Source organism: Mercenaria mercenaria, chromosome 3 (assembly GCF_021730395.1).
Source record: "Mercenaria mercenaria strain notata chromosome 3, MADL_Memer_1, whole genome shotgun sequence".
Lineage (NCBI taxonomy): Eukaryota > Metazoa > Mollusca > Bivalvia > Venerida > Veneridae > Mercenaria > Mercenaria mercenaria.
This window is the reverse complement of record NC_069363.1, coordinates 76,773,157-76,785,389: the sequence shown is the minus strand read 5'-3', so window position 1 is coordinate 76,785,389 and position 12,233 is coordinate 76,773,157. Positions and strand designations below refer to the sequence as shown.

The following is a 12,233-nucleotide window of genomic DNA, read 5'->3' as shown; positions in this document are numbered from 1 at the left end:
TCAGCACCCGCAAGGCGGTGCTCTTGTTTAATGATACAGGTAATGATATCTGAGAAAAATAACAATTTATATGATGAATAGTGATCATACATTTAAGAAAAGTGGTCATTATTAAGGAATAGCGAATAGTTGCCATACATTAAGAGATTGGCAGTCACGCATGAAAGGTCACACATTAAAGAAAAGTGATCACACTTTTTAAAGACTGGTGATCATATATTAAGGAATAGTGATCATACATTAGTGATAACACATTAAAAAAATAGTGATCACATGTTATGGAACAGTGATCACACATTAAGGAATTGTGATCACACATTTAAGAATAATGATCTTAACATTAAAGAACAGTGATCACACATTGAATTATAATGATTACACATTAAAGAATCACAAATAAAATAATAATGCTCACACATTAAAGAATAGTGATCACACATTAAAGAATGTTGATATCTTGCATTAAAGAATAGTGATCACACATTAAAGAATAATAATTACACATTAATTAAAGAATAGTGATCATGTATTAAAGAATAGTGATCATTTTCAAGTTTTACATTATGGTTAGTTAATCATCTGAGGAATTGGTTTCCTTCAAAAGCTTTTAATGTATAAGACAGAGACAGCAACCAGCTGAGTGTACAGTGTTGAGAAAATTTCATCAACTTTTCAAAAATTGTTTAGTCTGTTGTAGAGATTGAACTATAAGTTGTATATTTTTTCTCGTTCCAGGATGAATTTCATCCGTTTATTGAGGCTTTACTGCCTCATGTGAAGTCTTTCTCCTATACATGGTTCAACCTACAGGCAGCTAAAAGAAAACACTTCAAGAAACATGAGAAACGAATGTCAATGGAGGAGGAGCGTAGGGTCAAGGACGAGTTACAGGTGATCTTAATTTTGTCTTCTTAATAGAACATCAAGCAGGGTTAGCCTAGTTGGTAGTGCAAAGGCTCCAAAAGGCTTGATTCATTTTGAAGAAAATTGTCAGCAACTTGTAGATCACTGGTTGCATTAACTGACTTAATTACATACTGTTAACTGGAATATTGTGGAAAAATTTCATTTAACTAAAAGGAAGATAGACAAACTGACTTTATTCTACACACAAGCTGGTCTTCATTAGCTATCCATATCCAGGTTCTAAGTTTTTGGAAGATGAGTAAGCAGACCAGTCTCAGAATGAAATCTTGCCATTGGTCAATTTTAAATTTGTGCTAAGAAATCAGAGGCTAGAGTTTTTTAGCTCGACTATTCGAAGAATAAGTAGAGCTATCCTACTCACCACGGTGTCTGCGACGGTGTCGGCGTCGGCGTCACACCTTGGGTTAAGTTTTTCCTACCAGTCCACATTTTGACAAAGTCTTTTGAGATAAAGCTTTGAAACTTTCAACACTTGTTTACCATCATCATGGCCAGTTATAGGCAAGAGCACATAACTCAGTCAAGGATTTTGGCTGAATTATGGCCCCTTTTGACTTAGAAATCTTTGTTAAGTTTTTCGTACCAGTTCATATTTTGACAAAGTCTTTTGAGATAAAGCTTTGAAACTTTCAATATTTGTTTACCATCACCATGTCCAGTTATAGGTAAGAACACATAACTCCATCAAGGATTTTGGCTGAATTATGGCCCTTTTTGACTTAGAAATCTGAGTTAATATTTCGTACCAGTTCATATTTTGACAGTCTTTTGAGATAAAGCTTTGAAACTTTCAACACCTGTTTACCATCACCATGTCCAGTTATAGGCAAGAGTACATAACTCCATCAAGGATTTTGGCTGAATTATGGCCCCTTTTGTCTTAGAAATCATGGTTAAGTTTTTCGTACCAGTTCATATTTTGACAAAGTCTTTTGAGATAAAGCTTTGAAACTTTCAATACTTGTTTACCATCACCATGTCCAGTTATAGGCAAGAGTACATAACTCCATCAAGGATTTTGGCTGAATTATGGCCCTTTTTTGACTTAGAAATCTGGGTTAATATTTCGTACCAGTTCATATATTGACAAAGTCTTTTGAGATAAAGCTTTGAAACTTTCAACACCTGTTTACCATCACCATGTCCAGTTATAGGCAAGAGTACATAACTCCATCAAGGATTTTGGCTGAATTATGGCCCATTTTGACTTAGAAATCTTTGTTAAGTTTTTCGTACCTGTTCATATATTTTGTAAAGTGTTTGACATTCTGCTTTGAAACTTTTATCACTTGTTTAGTATAATAGTCTCTATCTGTAGGAAAGAGAACATAACTCTGTCATCTATTTTGGCTGAATTATGGTCCTTTTTGGATTTTGAAATTGGTTCTGTTTTCATACAAGTCCATGTTTTGTCAAAACTATTTGACATATGGCTTTTAAACTTTGAACACTTGTTTATCATTATGATTTCCATCTGTAGGCAAGATAACATAACTATTTTGACTGAATTATGGCCCTTTTTGGACTTTGAAATTGGCTCATATATTGCCATTTAGTGCAAGACTTACGAAATCAAAGTAATACAGGAACATTGTTTGTCTAATCTATTTATTCCTTTTGTCTGAATATCCGTGGAAATATTTTGACCCCATTCTTCAATCAATTCTTCAAATAGTCGAGCGCGCTGTCATCAGACAGCTCTTGTTGAGACTTGTCTTCAAATTGTCTAATTACTGAAAAAATAACTGGATTGAACTTTCCTGAAAAGGGTAAAACTAAAGTTGTGTGTCAAGTGGTGTCAAATGAGATGGTTCCATACACTTTATAACCTTGGGTACAGAAATTTTTATTCCAAACAGTAGCATGCAAAATATTCATCAGGTCACTTAACAAATTTATATGTTCCACATATTTAGCATGTATTTTTCCATCTTCAGAATGAAAAACCAGAAATCAAACAAAAGTGGGCCTCAAGGCTCCTGGCAAAACTACGAAAAGACATCACACAGGAGTGTAGAGAAGACTTTGTGCTTAGTATCTCGGGTAAAAGACCACCACTATGTGTGTTAAGTAATCCTGATCAGAAAGGGAAAATGCGGCGAATAGACTGTCTGAGACAGGCAGACAAAGTATGGAGACTGGATTTAGTAATGGTGATATTATTTAAAGCTATTCCGTTGGAAAGCACAGACGGGGAAAGACTTGAAAAGTCACCGGACTGTTTACATCCGAATCTGTGCGTGAATCCTCACCATATATCAGTATCTGTTAGGGAGCTAGATCTTTACCTTGCCAACTTTATACATAGTTATGGTAAGTATAGGCATAATCTGATGTGTAAGCATATAGCTGCATATATGTTAAGTCCAAAATGAGTAAAACTTTGGTCAAAATGAAATAGATATAAAAAAAAAAGATCTAAAATACAGTGGAGCCTGCTAAAGTGGTCACCAGTATTAAGCTGACACTTGCCTTAACCCTTACCCCCCTATATTTCTACAATAAAACTGTCCATCTTTCAATTTGACAATACGATTAACTCTTAAAAGGGGTGAGTACCAAAAAAGATACTGACTGAATGACGAACAGTGCAGATCATGATCAGACTGCACTCCATGCAGGCTGATCTTGATGTGCACTGGTCGCAAAGGCAGAATCAATCATGTCCAGCATGATAAGGGTTAAGCTGCTATTCAGCAGTCTTCCCACATTTGCTCTATTTTCCAACTGACTTAAAACAGCCACCTTGCTGTAGTGGCCACATTATGTACTCCTTTTGCTGGCTACTTAACACAGGTTTAACTGTATTTAACAAAATCACACGTTTCATGAAAACCAAATGAGGACTTTTTTTATCTATGAAGGTGCTTTCAAGGCACTTCATTTATAAGCATCAAAATCTTCAGTAGTTTAATCTTTGAGAAACTTTTAATAAGAACTCAGCCAATTTTCTTTATTACATGTATTTCTTGATCAAAGTAGAAAATATTCAACAGTCAAAAAGTACAAAATTGGACATGTTAAGGGTAGGTTAATTCAAATAAACCTCCTAGAGAGAATGATTTTTTTTTAAATAAATAATTAACTTATAATTATTTCAATTTTTATCAGTGCATACGCTTTTTTATGCCTCCACTTTGGGGGTGGGGGTATATATAGATTTGCCCTTGTCTCCGTCCTTCCGAGAATGTTGTGTCGCGCCTAGCTCCAAAAGTATTTGACGTAGAGTCACAAACTTTACAGGAATGTTGGTCAGCATGTGTAGTTGTGCACCTGGGGTTTCTCGTCCAGATTCATTCAGTCATGTGGGAGTTATGGTCCCTGACTTTGTAAAAATTGGTCATTTTAGTGTTGTGTCGCGCCTAGCTCCAAAAGTATTTGACGTAGAGTCACCAAAGTTTACAGGAATGTTGGTCAGCATGTGTAGTTGTGCACCTGGGGTTTCGCGTCTGGATTCATTCAGTATTATAGGAGTTATGGCCCCTTACCTAGGAAAAAATTGTCATTTTAATGTTTTGTCGCGCGTATTGTTTTCCCAAAGTTTATCTGTTTCCTTTGTCATGTAGTGGGGGCATCTGTGTCCCATGGACACATTTCTAGTTGTATGTCTGGTCTTCCTTCCGTTTCTTTCATGAATTCGATTTAAGGTTTGAAGTGAAAAACTTTAATATGACTTACCACTACCAGGGGCTGACAATAGTGGTACAGAATACAAAAATAATTTAATCAGTTCAAAAATACATACATTGTACATTAAGAAGAGGACATTGAAGTTTTCTATATTCCCCAAAACAATAAGACATAAATAATCTCAATGCAACATGCCTGTGCTTTAAAAATGGAAAAAAGAACTTTCTAATCATTGTGATGGTAGATAATAAGGAACAACAGAACATTTCAGTGAGTTAGGAGATATTATTAACAAGATTCTAATTTGTTAACAAAATTACAACAAGCAATCGCTTATTCTCTGATGTAATAGTGGCATTCTTCGACTATTATAACTCGGCCTTTCCGTAACAGTGGGGGAATGTAGAAATTGCATGTACGGAGAAAAGGTAATCAAGCTCCAACTGGAGTAATCAGATGTCAGTATATGAGCCGTGCCATGGGAAAGCCAACATAGTGGCTTTGCGACCAGCATGGATCCAGACGGATGCGCAGGCTGGTCAGGATCCATGCTGTTCGCTAACAGTTCCTTTAATTGCAATAGGCTTTGAAAGTGAACAGCATGGATCCTGACCAGACTGCGCGGATGCGCAGGCTGGTCTGGATCCATGCTGGTCGCAAAGCCACTATGTTGGTTTTCCCATGGCACGGCTCATATGTCATTTACTTTATATGATACTGTGAAATGATAAATATTCTAATTTTTGTGAATTTGTGGTTAGTCAGTCCAAGAAACCAGTCCAATGAGAAAGTTAAAATTCCTATTAATTTTATTTTCAAAATCTGAAATCCATGAATTCATATCCGCACGAAATGTCATTTTTGTCTAAACCACGAACTTTGCTTGTCCACGAAATTAATCAATTTCACAGTATTTACCAGTACTTTTTATCAATCATGAACAAAAATTTTTGCATCTGCTGGCATACAACTTTTGAAGGCTAGAATTCAAGTATTATGATGTTAGGAAGAAATAAGATTTATTTGTTCCGGAAAAAAAAAGAGCAACGGCAGAGAAAGAACAATTCAATGCAGAGAAGGTTCAAGAAATCACTATCAGCTTAAAACACAACACACACTTCAGATAATTGAATTACATCACATTTTTATCTCCGTGTGTGAAAACCACTAGTTGATAAAACACTAACTATAGGGTAAACGGCAGTTCTATTATGACATCTTTTGAGATTTTTTTCCCAACAAATTGCCTATTAATGTTGAAAAGAATTACACATAGTCTGTTAGATCTCAGGAAAGTCAACCAGTTAAGTGCTTTTACATATGTAAAATGAAATTTTTCTTCCAATGCAGGCTAATTATTTCTGTAATGAAAGAGAAAAAACACATTAATTATAAAGACTAGAAATTTCATTTTTTGGCAGGTAAAAAATGTAATCGGTATGCAAAGTAGTCCCAGGTAGCTCCAGGTAGTAATTTAAAGCATTTCAACTTCTCGAAGAAACATCAAGTGCTGCTAATAGCTTACTATAAAATCATTTTGTTGGCATAAAATTCTGTCGTTCAGTATAAATTTTTAAACAGCTATTTAAAAGGGGAGAAAAAGGAAATTTTTATTTTGTTTCGTTCGAAAAAAAGCTTTGTGGACTGACGTAGTCACAAACATCGCAAAAATTAGTCCACATTATTTGTCTTCTGCAAAGTAGTGTCAAGCACTGATTATAGCTTATTTACCAACAAAAACAAAACAGTGCAATTGAAGATGAAAGTTATACATTCACTGGTAATTTTCTTTCGCAGTCTTAAGAGTTGTTATTTAAATTCGGAACTAAAATGTTCCTTGAATTCATGGATTAATTCAGTTTTTATACACATAAACATGTCTATCTTGAGCTTACTTAGACAGTGTTTACTTGTTAATTTTTTTCGAATTTGAAATTTGGGCATATTATAACTTTTAAAGTATGACACAACTCTTGTACTAAACCTCGATAAACATATAAGTCGTTCAAAAAAATTATAAAGGAACAGTGGATATAGTGGTCGCCATCCACATGAAAAGTATTCTGCGTACTTTATGTTGTTACAAGGCACGTACTTTATGTTGTTACAAGGCACAGGGAAGCAGCTATTTCTATTTACCAAATTATCGGGGTAATATTTGAAGTCTTCTAACCAGGTGGGAATGTTATGATTAGTGGTAAAATCTCTTGAACTAACACCATTTTCCAATTAGCCTTTATACAGGTTACTTGAAACCTAATTAGAACGGAAGCCAGGAACCGGCAGGAACCGTTACATACAGGAGTAGGTCAAATAGAAGGAGAACAGATAATAAAACAGACATAAGTTAATCGTAAAATCAAAAATGTTTTAAAGATGTTAATGGCTACTTTTGTTAATATGTCTAGTAACCTGATTTTTTTTCTGAAAGTTCCTATCTTTAAAATACGTTAACAAATAGTGTTTTCTGATGTAAAAAAAAGTGTTGATAAAAAACTGCGCTGTGATCAAGTTCTGAAAAGTCGAGAGATTTGAAATATCCATGTTTATAAAAGGGCAGAACTTTATTTGATGTTCATTGCAATTGGCTGAGCGTTTTGACATCTGTTTTGTGTCAGGTTTCATAAGAAACTCAGCAGTATGGTAATGTTGAGCATTGTACTTCCATCCTTGAGGTCATGGGTTCAGATTGCATCAGGAATGAGAGTGTGATAACAGCAGGATTTAATGTAGGTCCTGAAAGCATTTTGTTAAGTGTTCTATAAGTTTGTAGAACTGGTTACTGTTGTACATACAAGTCTAAGCTCAGTGCTGTAAGCAGAAGTATGTACGTATGAGCATTCCATTACATCTGTATTTAAATGTCTGAATTCTAAATTCTGTCAGAAAGACTCCAGAAGTCTGTCTTTAAAAAAAGTGCCCACAATATATGAACTATTTTATATAATAGTGGGTACCTTTTTTTAACTGTGGACTTTTGGAGTCTTTATTGATAGAATTTTAGACTTTTATGATTAATGTCACAAAAATCAAAATTAAGATATAGCATAGGGGTTGGAGGGGTATGGGGGGTAGGGGGATGGGGTGGGGGAAGGACAAAGAAATGTAGGGTAACGAGCTTCAGACATCTTTAAGAAACATCATGCTGCTCTCTATAGTACTGTAACTGTTTATAGCAACTTTTTCCTCGGAATTTTAATTAAAGAAAAAATTGAATTACAGTGTGGAAGGTTCATTCTTATCTACTTTTACTGTGTTTGATTGGTTCCTTTCGGCATAGAAAATTGTCAACATGGGAGTCTATATATTTATCTATGTAAGGTTAATACTTATATATTATTTACCATTGTGTGTTTATGGGCCTCTAAGCAGGTCTAGATGCAATGGCGAATTGAAAGAAATGTAATGAATTGACGGCATTTGCATAAAGTTTCGTCCCAAATGGCTAAAGTAATGCTTAAACAAACTACTGGTTAATATACAAGTTGTCAGAATAGCACATTGAGAAAAAAACTGGGATGGTGTTATGGTAACACGTGTTGTCTATTCTACAACAGTTGTCTAAATGTACATTCAAAGCTTATGATAGATGCAGCTTTATTCATTCATTTATGTGAAAAGTCATGTTTAAAATAATTACAAAATTTTGCTGAATTAGTAATTTTTGTCAAGCCCGCTTGTGGAAGCAAAGACACAGTTGTCCAAATGGCTGTTAGGTGTATATGCCTGCATTGTGGCTGCGTGCGTCAGTCCGGATTCGTTTGTCCGAAGCATTTCTTCTTCATGCATGGAGGGATTTTGATGTAACATGGCACATATGTTCACCACCATGAGATCCGTGCAGGCTGATTATGGTCTGCACTGTTTGCTATTCATTCAGTACATTTTCATTGAACCCCCCTTTGAATAGTAAGTGGCACTGTCCAGACTGAATGATGGAACAGTCCACTTTAGAAATATAACATGGTACATGTTAATATGTCTGGAATTAAACATGTTGAATTAATGAAACTACCAGGTCCACTAAAATTAGTTCCCAACGAATATTTATGATTTCAAAGTATTGGGGGGGGGAAGATAGGAAGATAGGAAAAAAAGTTTTTATTTGAAAGACAGAGATAATTTCATAGAAGAGTTGTACCGTTGATGAGAGTAGAAGTGATTGATAATTTGCTGGGGCATATTTTCTCTGAAAATGATTGGGGCTTCATTTCATTAACAGCAGACAGTGGCAATTATTGATAGACATATTGAAATGTAACAGATCTGTCGACAGGAGAGACTCCACGTCTTGTATGATCTAATTATAGGCGTACCTTTGCTTTTTCATTTGTTATCCTTAAAATGGTCTAATATCAGAGGTTTGTGTCTGAAGGGGTTTGACGTGTGGGTGGCCGGTTCCAAGTTTGAAGCCTTGGTTGGTACATTAAAATTTTTAAATTTCAGTTTATCTTCTCTGCCTAGGTATAATTCATGATTTTGTTTTTAAAGGGGTACTTTGGAATACTGGTTGGAATTCCTAATAAAACTTGAAGCTTTTTGTGACAGCAGAGAGGTGGGACAGTATCAGGAAGGGGTTCTCATGTAAGGGGTTTTTAGTTCTTCGAGACTTTAATGTTACGAGTGTCATAAGGCCTAAAAAAAAAATTCTTTGTTTCCGGTAACATGCTCAAAAAAATTAGGGTAGGTAGGTCGGAATTTTTTTTTTTTTTTGAAAATTTTTTTTATTAACGGAGACTTTTCAGAAATTAATTTTTTGTCAAAAAATGATTACAAATAAGGGGGTTATGCCTTTAGAGCATCAGTAAGTTGATTTCTAACATCACTGGCCATGTTTAAAGAATAAAAAATGCAGTTTTGCATCTTTTTGTTAAAAAGTTGAAAAAAATATTCTCCAAGGCCATAAAAACATTTGGGTCGGGCCAAAAATTTAGGGTAGGTCGGGATACCGGAAACAAACAATTTTTTTTTTACGCCTAATTAGTTACTAAAGGTTTTTTAAAAAAGGACATTAAAATTTTATTAAATGACAATACACATGAGAAGATTACGAGGTAATAAAAACATGAGACGTAGAATTTTGACACATATTTCTATGGACACCATTTACTGACCAGCGTATCGTAGAAACTGTCAAGTTGGCATGTTTGTGCCACTATCATTTTTCTACTGTTCAATGGGATTTAATGACCTTGACATGTTACGAATATCAAATTTAATATTTTTACTTTGCAATTTGATCCGTTAATCTTCTTAATTAGTTACGATATACATAATATCTAATTTTGCACATAACGTTTTACACACAATTAATCTGATCGGATCTCTGACACGGTTCAAATATTTTTTAACCTTATATGTAAATAAATATCAGTGATCTTTTAATCGGGCATGCTTATATTTAAGCATATAAAACTTAAAGGGATAGATTTTCTTCTCCATAACAATTTTTGTTACCGTAACTTTACTTTGATATTAGTTAGTTATATATACCATTGCTCTCGGGCAGATAGATCTGAAGCTCAGAAAATTAATTTTGGTTTGATTATTGTATACTGATAAATGAAGCTAGCTAAAATTTCCATTCAAAGAAATTATAAGATTTAATTTTTCTTCCATTTTGTGAATATAATGACAAAATTTTTAATACTATTTGCAACTGAAAGGAAAGACTGATCCAAGGAAAAGTGTGACTTCTTATGATCCTCTTTAAATGGTTCATGAAACTGCATTTTTATTACACATTGAAATGAGGTTGTTTTTTTTTTAATCTTGAAGATTACGCAAGAAAAATCCATATGTACTAGAATGGTATTGAACTTGACTGATTTGCAAGTCAAATAGCTTTGTAAGTGTTACAAGTTAGTTTTGCTGATAAAGTTCTAGTTATCAGAAGAAAAAAAAACACGGATATACGATACCCGTTATAATCATTAAAATTTCATACAAGCACTTTAAATTTAGTATTGATCAATTTGCATGTCTTAAAGAGATATATTGTTTCGTTTGAATGGTATAAATAAAATCTCAAATTAAGAAATGATAACTTTTATACTGTATAAATACAGATCAGGCGATTCTAAGGGTCTTACGATACCGGTACACTACAGTACAATAATATTCAAAGTTGCTGTTACATCATTACAAATGTTCAGATAAAATGTCGGTTTGCAGATTTTGATAAATAACAATATTTCTTTTGTTACGATTTTTTTCCCTATTCACTCGTGAAAGATATCTTTTCAAAAATCTTTCATAAATCGGGAGATAATAGTCGGTAAAGCTAGCGTTTTTGTTTACTGGTATTTAAATGCCATTGTAAAGTCGAAGACCAATTGTTATTTATAGTCCATGTGATATTTTAAATGACATTGATTTGAAACGAGCTTGTGAAAAAAAAGTTCATTGTCATCTAGTGTAGAAAAAAAAACACAACAGAAATGTTAGACGAAAAATGCACCGTGTATTCTGGGTAAAAAAGTGCAACATTGCAGAAAATTATACATTAGTTGAAAAAAAAAAAGAAGTTGTTTTTTGTTTCTTTTATGAATTAAATTTCACAAATTGTGAAAATAATGTGACACAGATAAAACGATGATCAGGGAAAAAGTTTTTAAAATATTTTTGGCAATTTTGATATTTAGTGAAGAGCAATTTGTTAAGCTGCCTAGTAATACAAAAAAAAAATCTTGAAATTTAATTTTGGTTTTCTGATTATTTAATACCATTAATATTACAAGTTATTATGGGACTTTTTGGGAAATAGATGTTTCTTTAGTGTCAGTTGCGGTTCCAGTTCAAATGCATGCATCAACAATTTAGTTAATGTCAAGCAAGTTTTTGTTAAAGACATATTATGCCCAAATTTCATATTTGAAAGTAAGAGCAATTTCACCTGTTAAAAGAGTAGTTTGTTAGGTTTAAATTAGTACAGACTATTTTAAATTAAAGGTAAAACAAAGTATAAATATATGAAACCACTTAAGAAAAGCATGGAAGTTGTTTTTAACAAATGGCTGCTTTTGTGTTCACATGTACTTTCACAGTTAAGTTCATAATATTTAGCCAAATTAAATATATAGGTTTTTCCAGATTGAAATAAATATGTAATGATAAAATATTTTAGTATATGGTGAGCGTAGTTCACCTTTAAGAATCGCTGATATTGTACTGTCTTATTTCAAGGGATAGTCCTCTTCTTTCTGCCTATATAATATGTTTATATTATCACCATATTCGGCTGCCGCAAATTTCCCGAGTCTGAGTTACATTCTATATCGAATGGCCTACATAGATCAGCATTTTTCACTAGTTAACAACAATGCATTGAGCATGTTTGGAGTATATTGTACCTATAGGGACACATTAATTTGTATATCGTAAGTTGATGGCCATTGTTTATGGCAATTTTGATCAATACGTAGTATCTACAGCTTCTTAAGGTATAGGAATTCTTCCCAGTTTCACCATTTTCTCCGTGAAATTTGAGACATATTTCATGGAACTTTACTTATCGCAGAACAAAAAAGGATACTATTTTGGTCGCAGATACTTTGTTAAAAAGAAGCATTAAAGTATGAAGACTTTGGTCACACAAAAGAGAATATTTAACAGTTGGACGTTATTTTTGAAAACATTTTGACCTTGACCTAAGATACTGGTATGCTTAAAATTTT

At 33.6% G+C, this 12,233-nt stretch overlaps 1 protein-coding gene across 11 annotated transcripts in view; it reads left to right on the top strand.

Moving 5' to 3' along the window:
• Positions 1-12,233, top strand: part of LOC123524327 (nuclear factor 1 X-type-like) — a 119,719-nt gene that overhangs the window by 63,000 nt on the left and 44,486 nt on the right. For all 11 annotated transcript variants that reach the window (XR_008370293.1, XM_053538969.1, XM_045302430.2 and 8 more), the window contains 2 exons: positions 736-891; positions 2,865-3,240. Coding sequence is in view for 10 of the 11 variants with exons in the window: in XM_053538969.1 (XP_053394944.1) it covers positions 736-891; positions 2,865-3,240 (532 nt within the window). In the remaining variant the exon portion in view is untranslated. The remainder of the gene's footprint in view (positions 1-735; positions 892-2,864; positions 3,241-12,233) is intronic.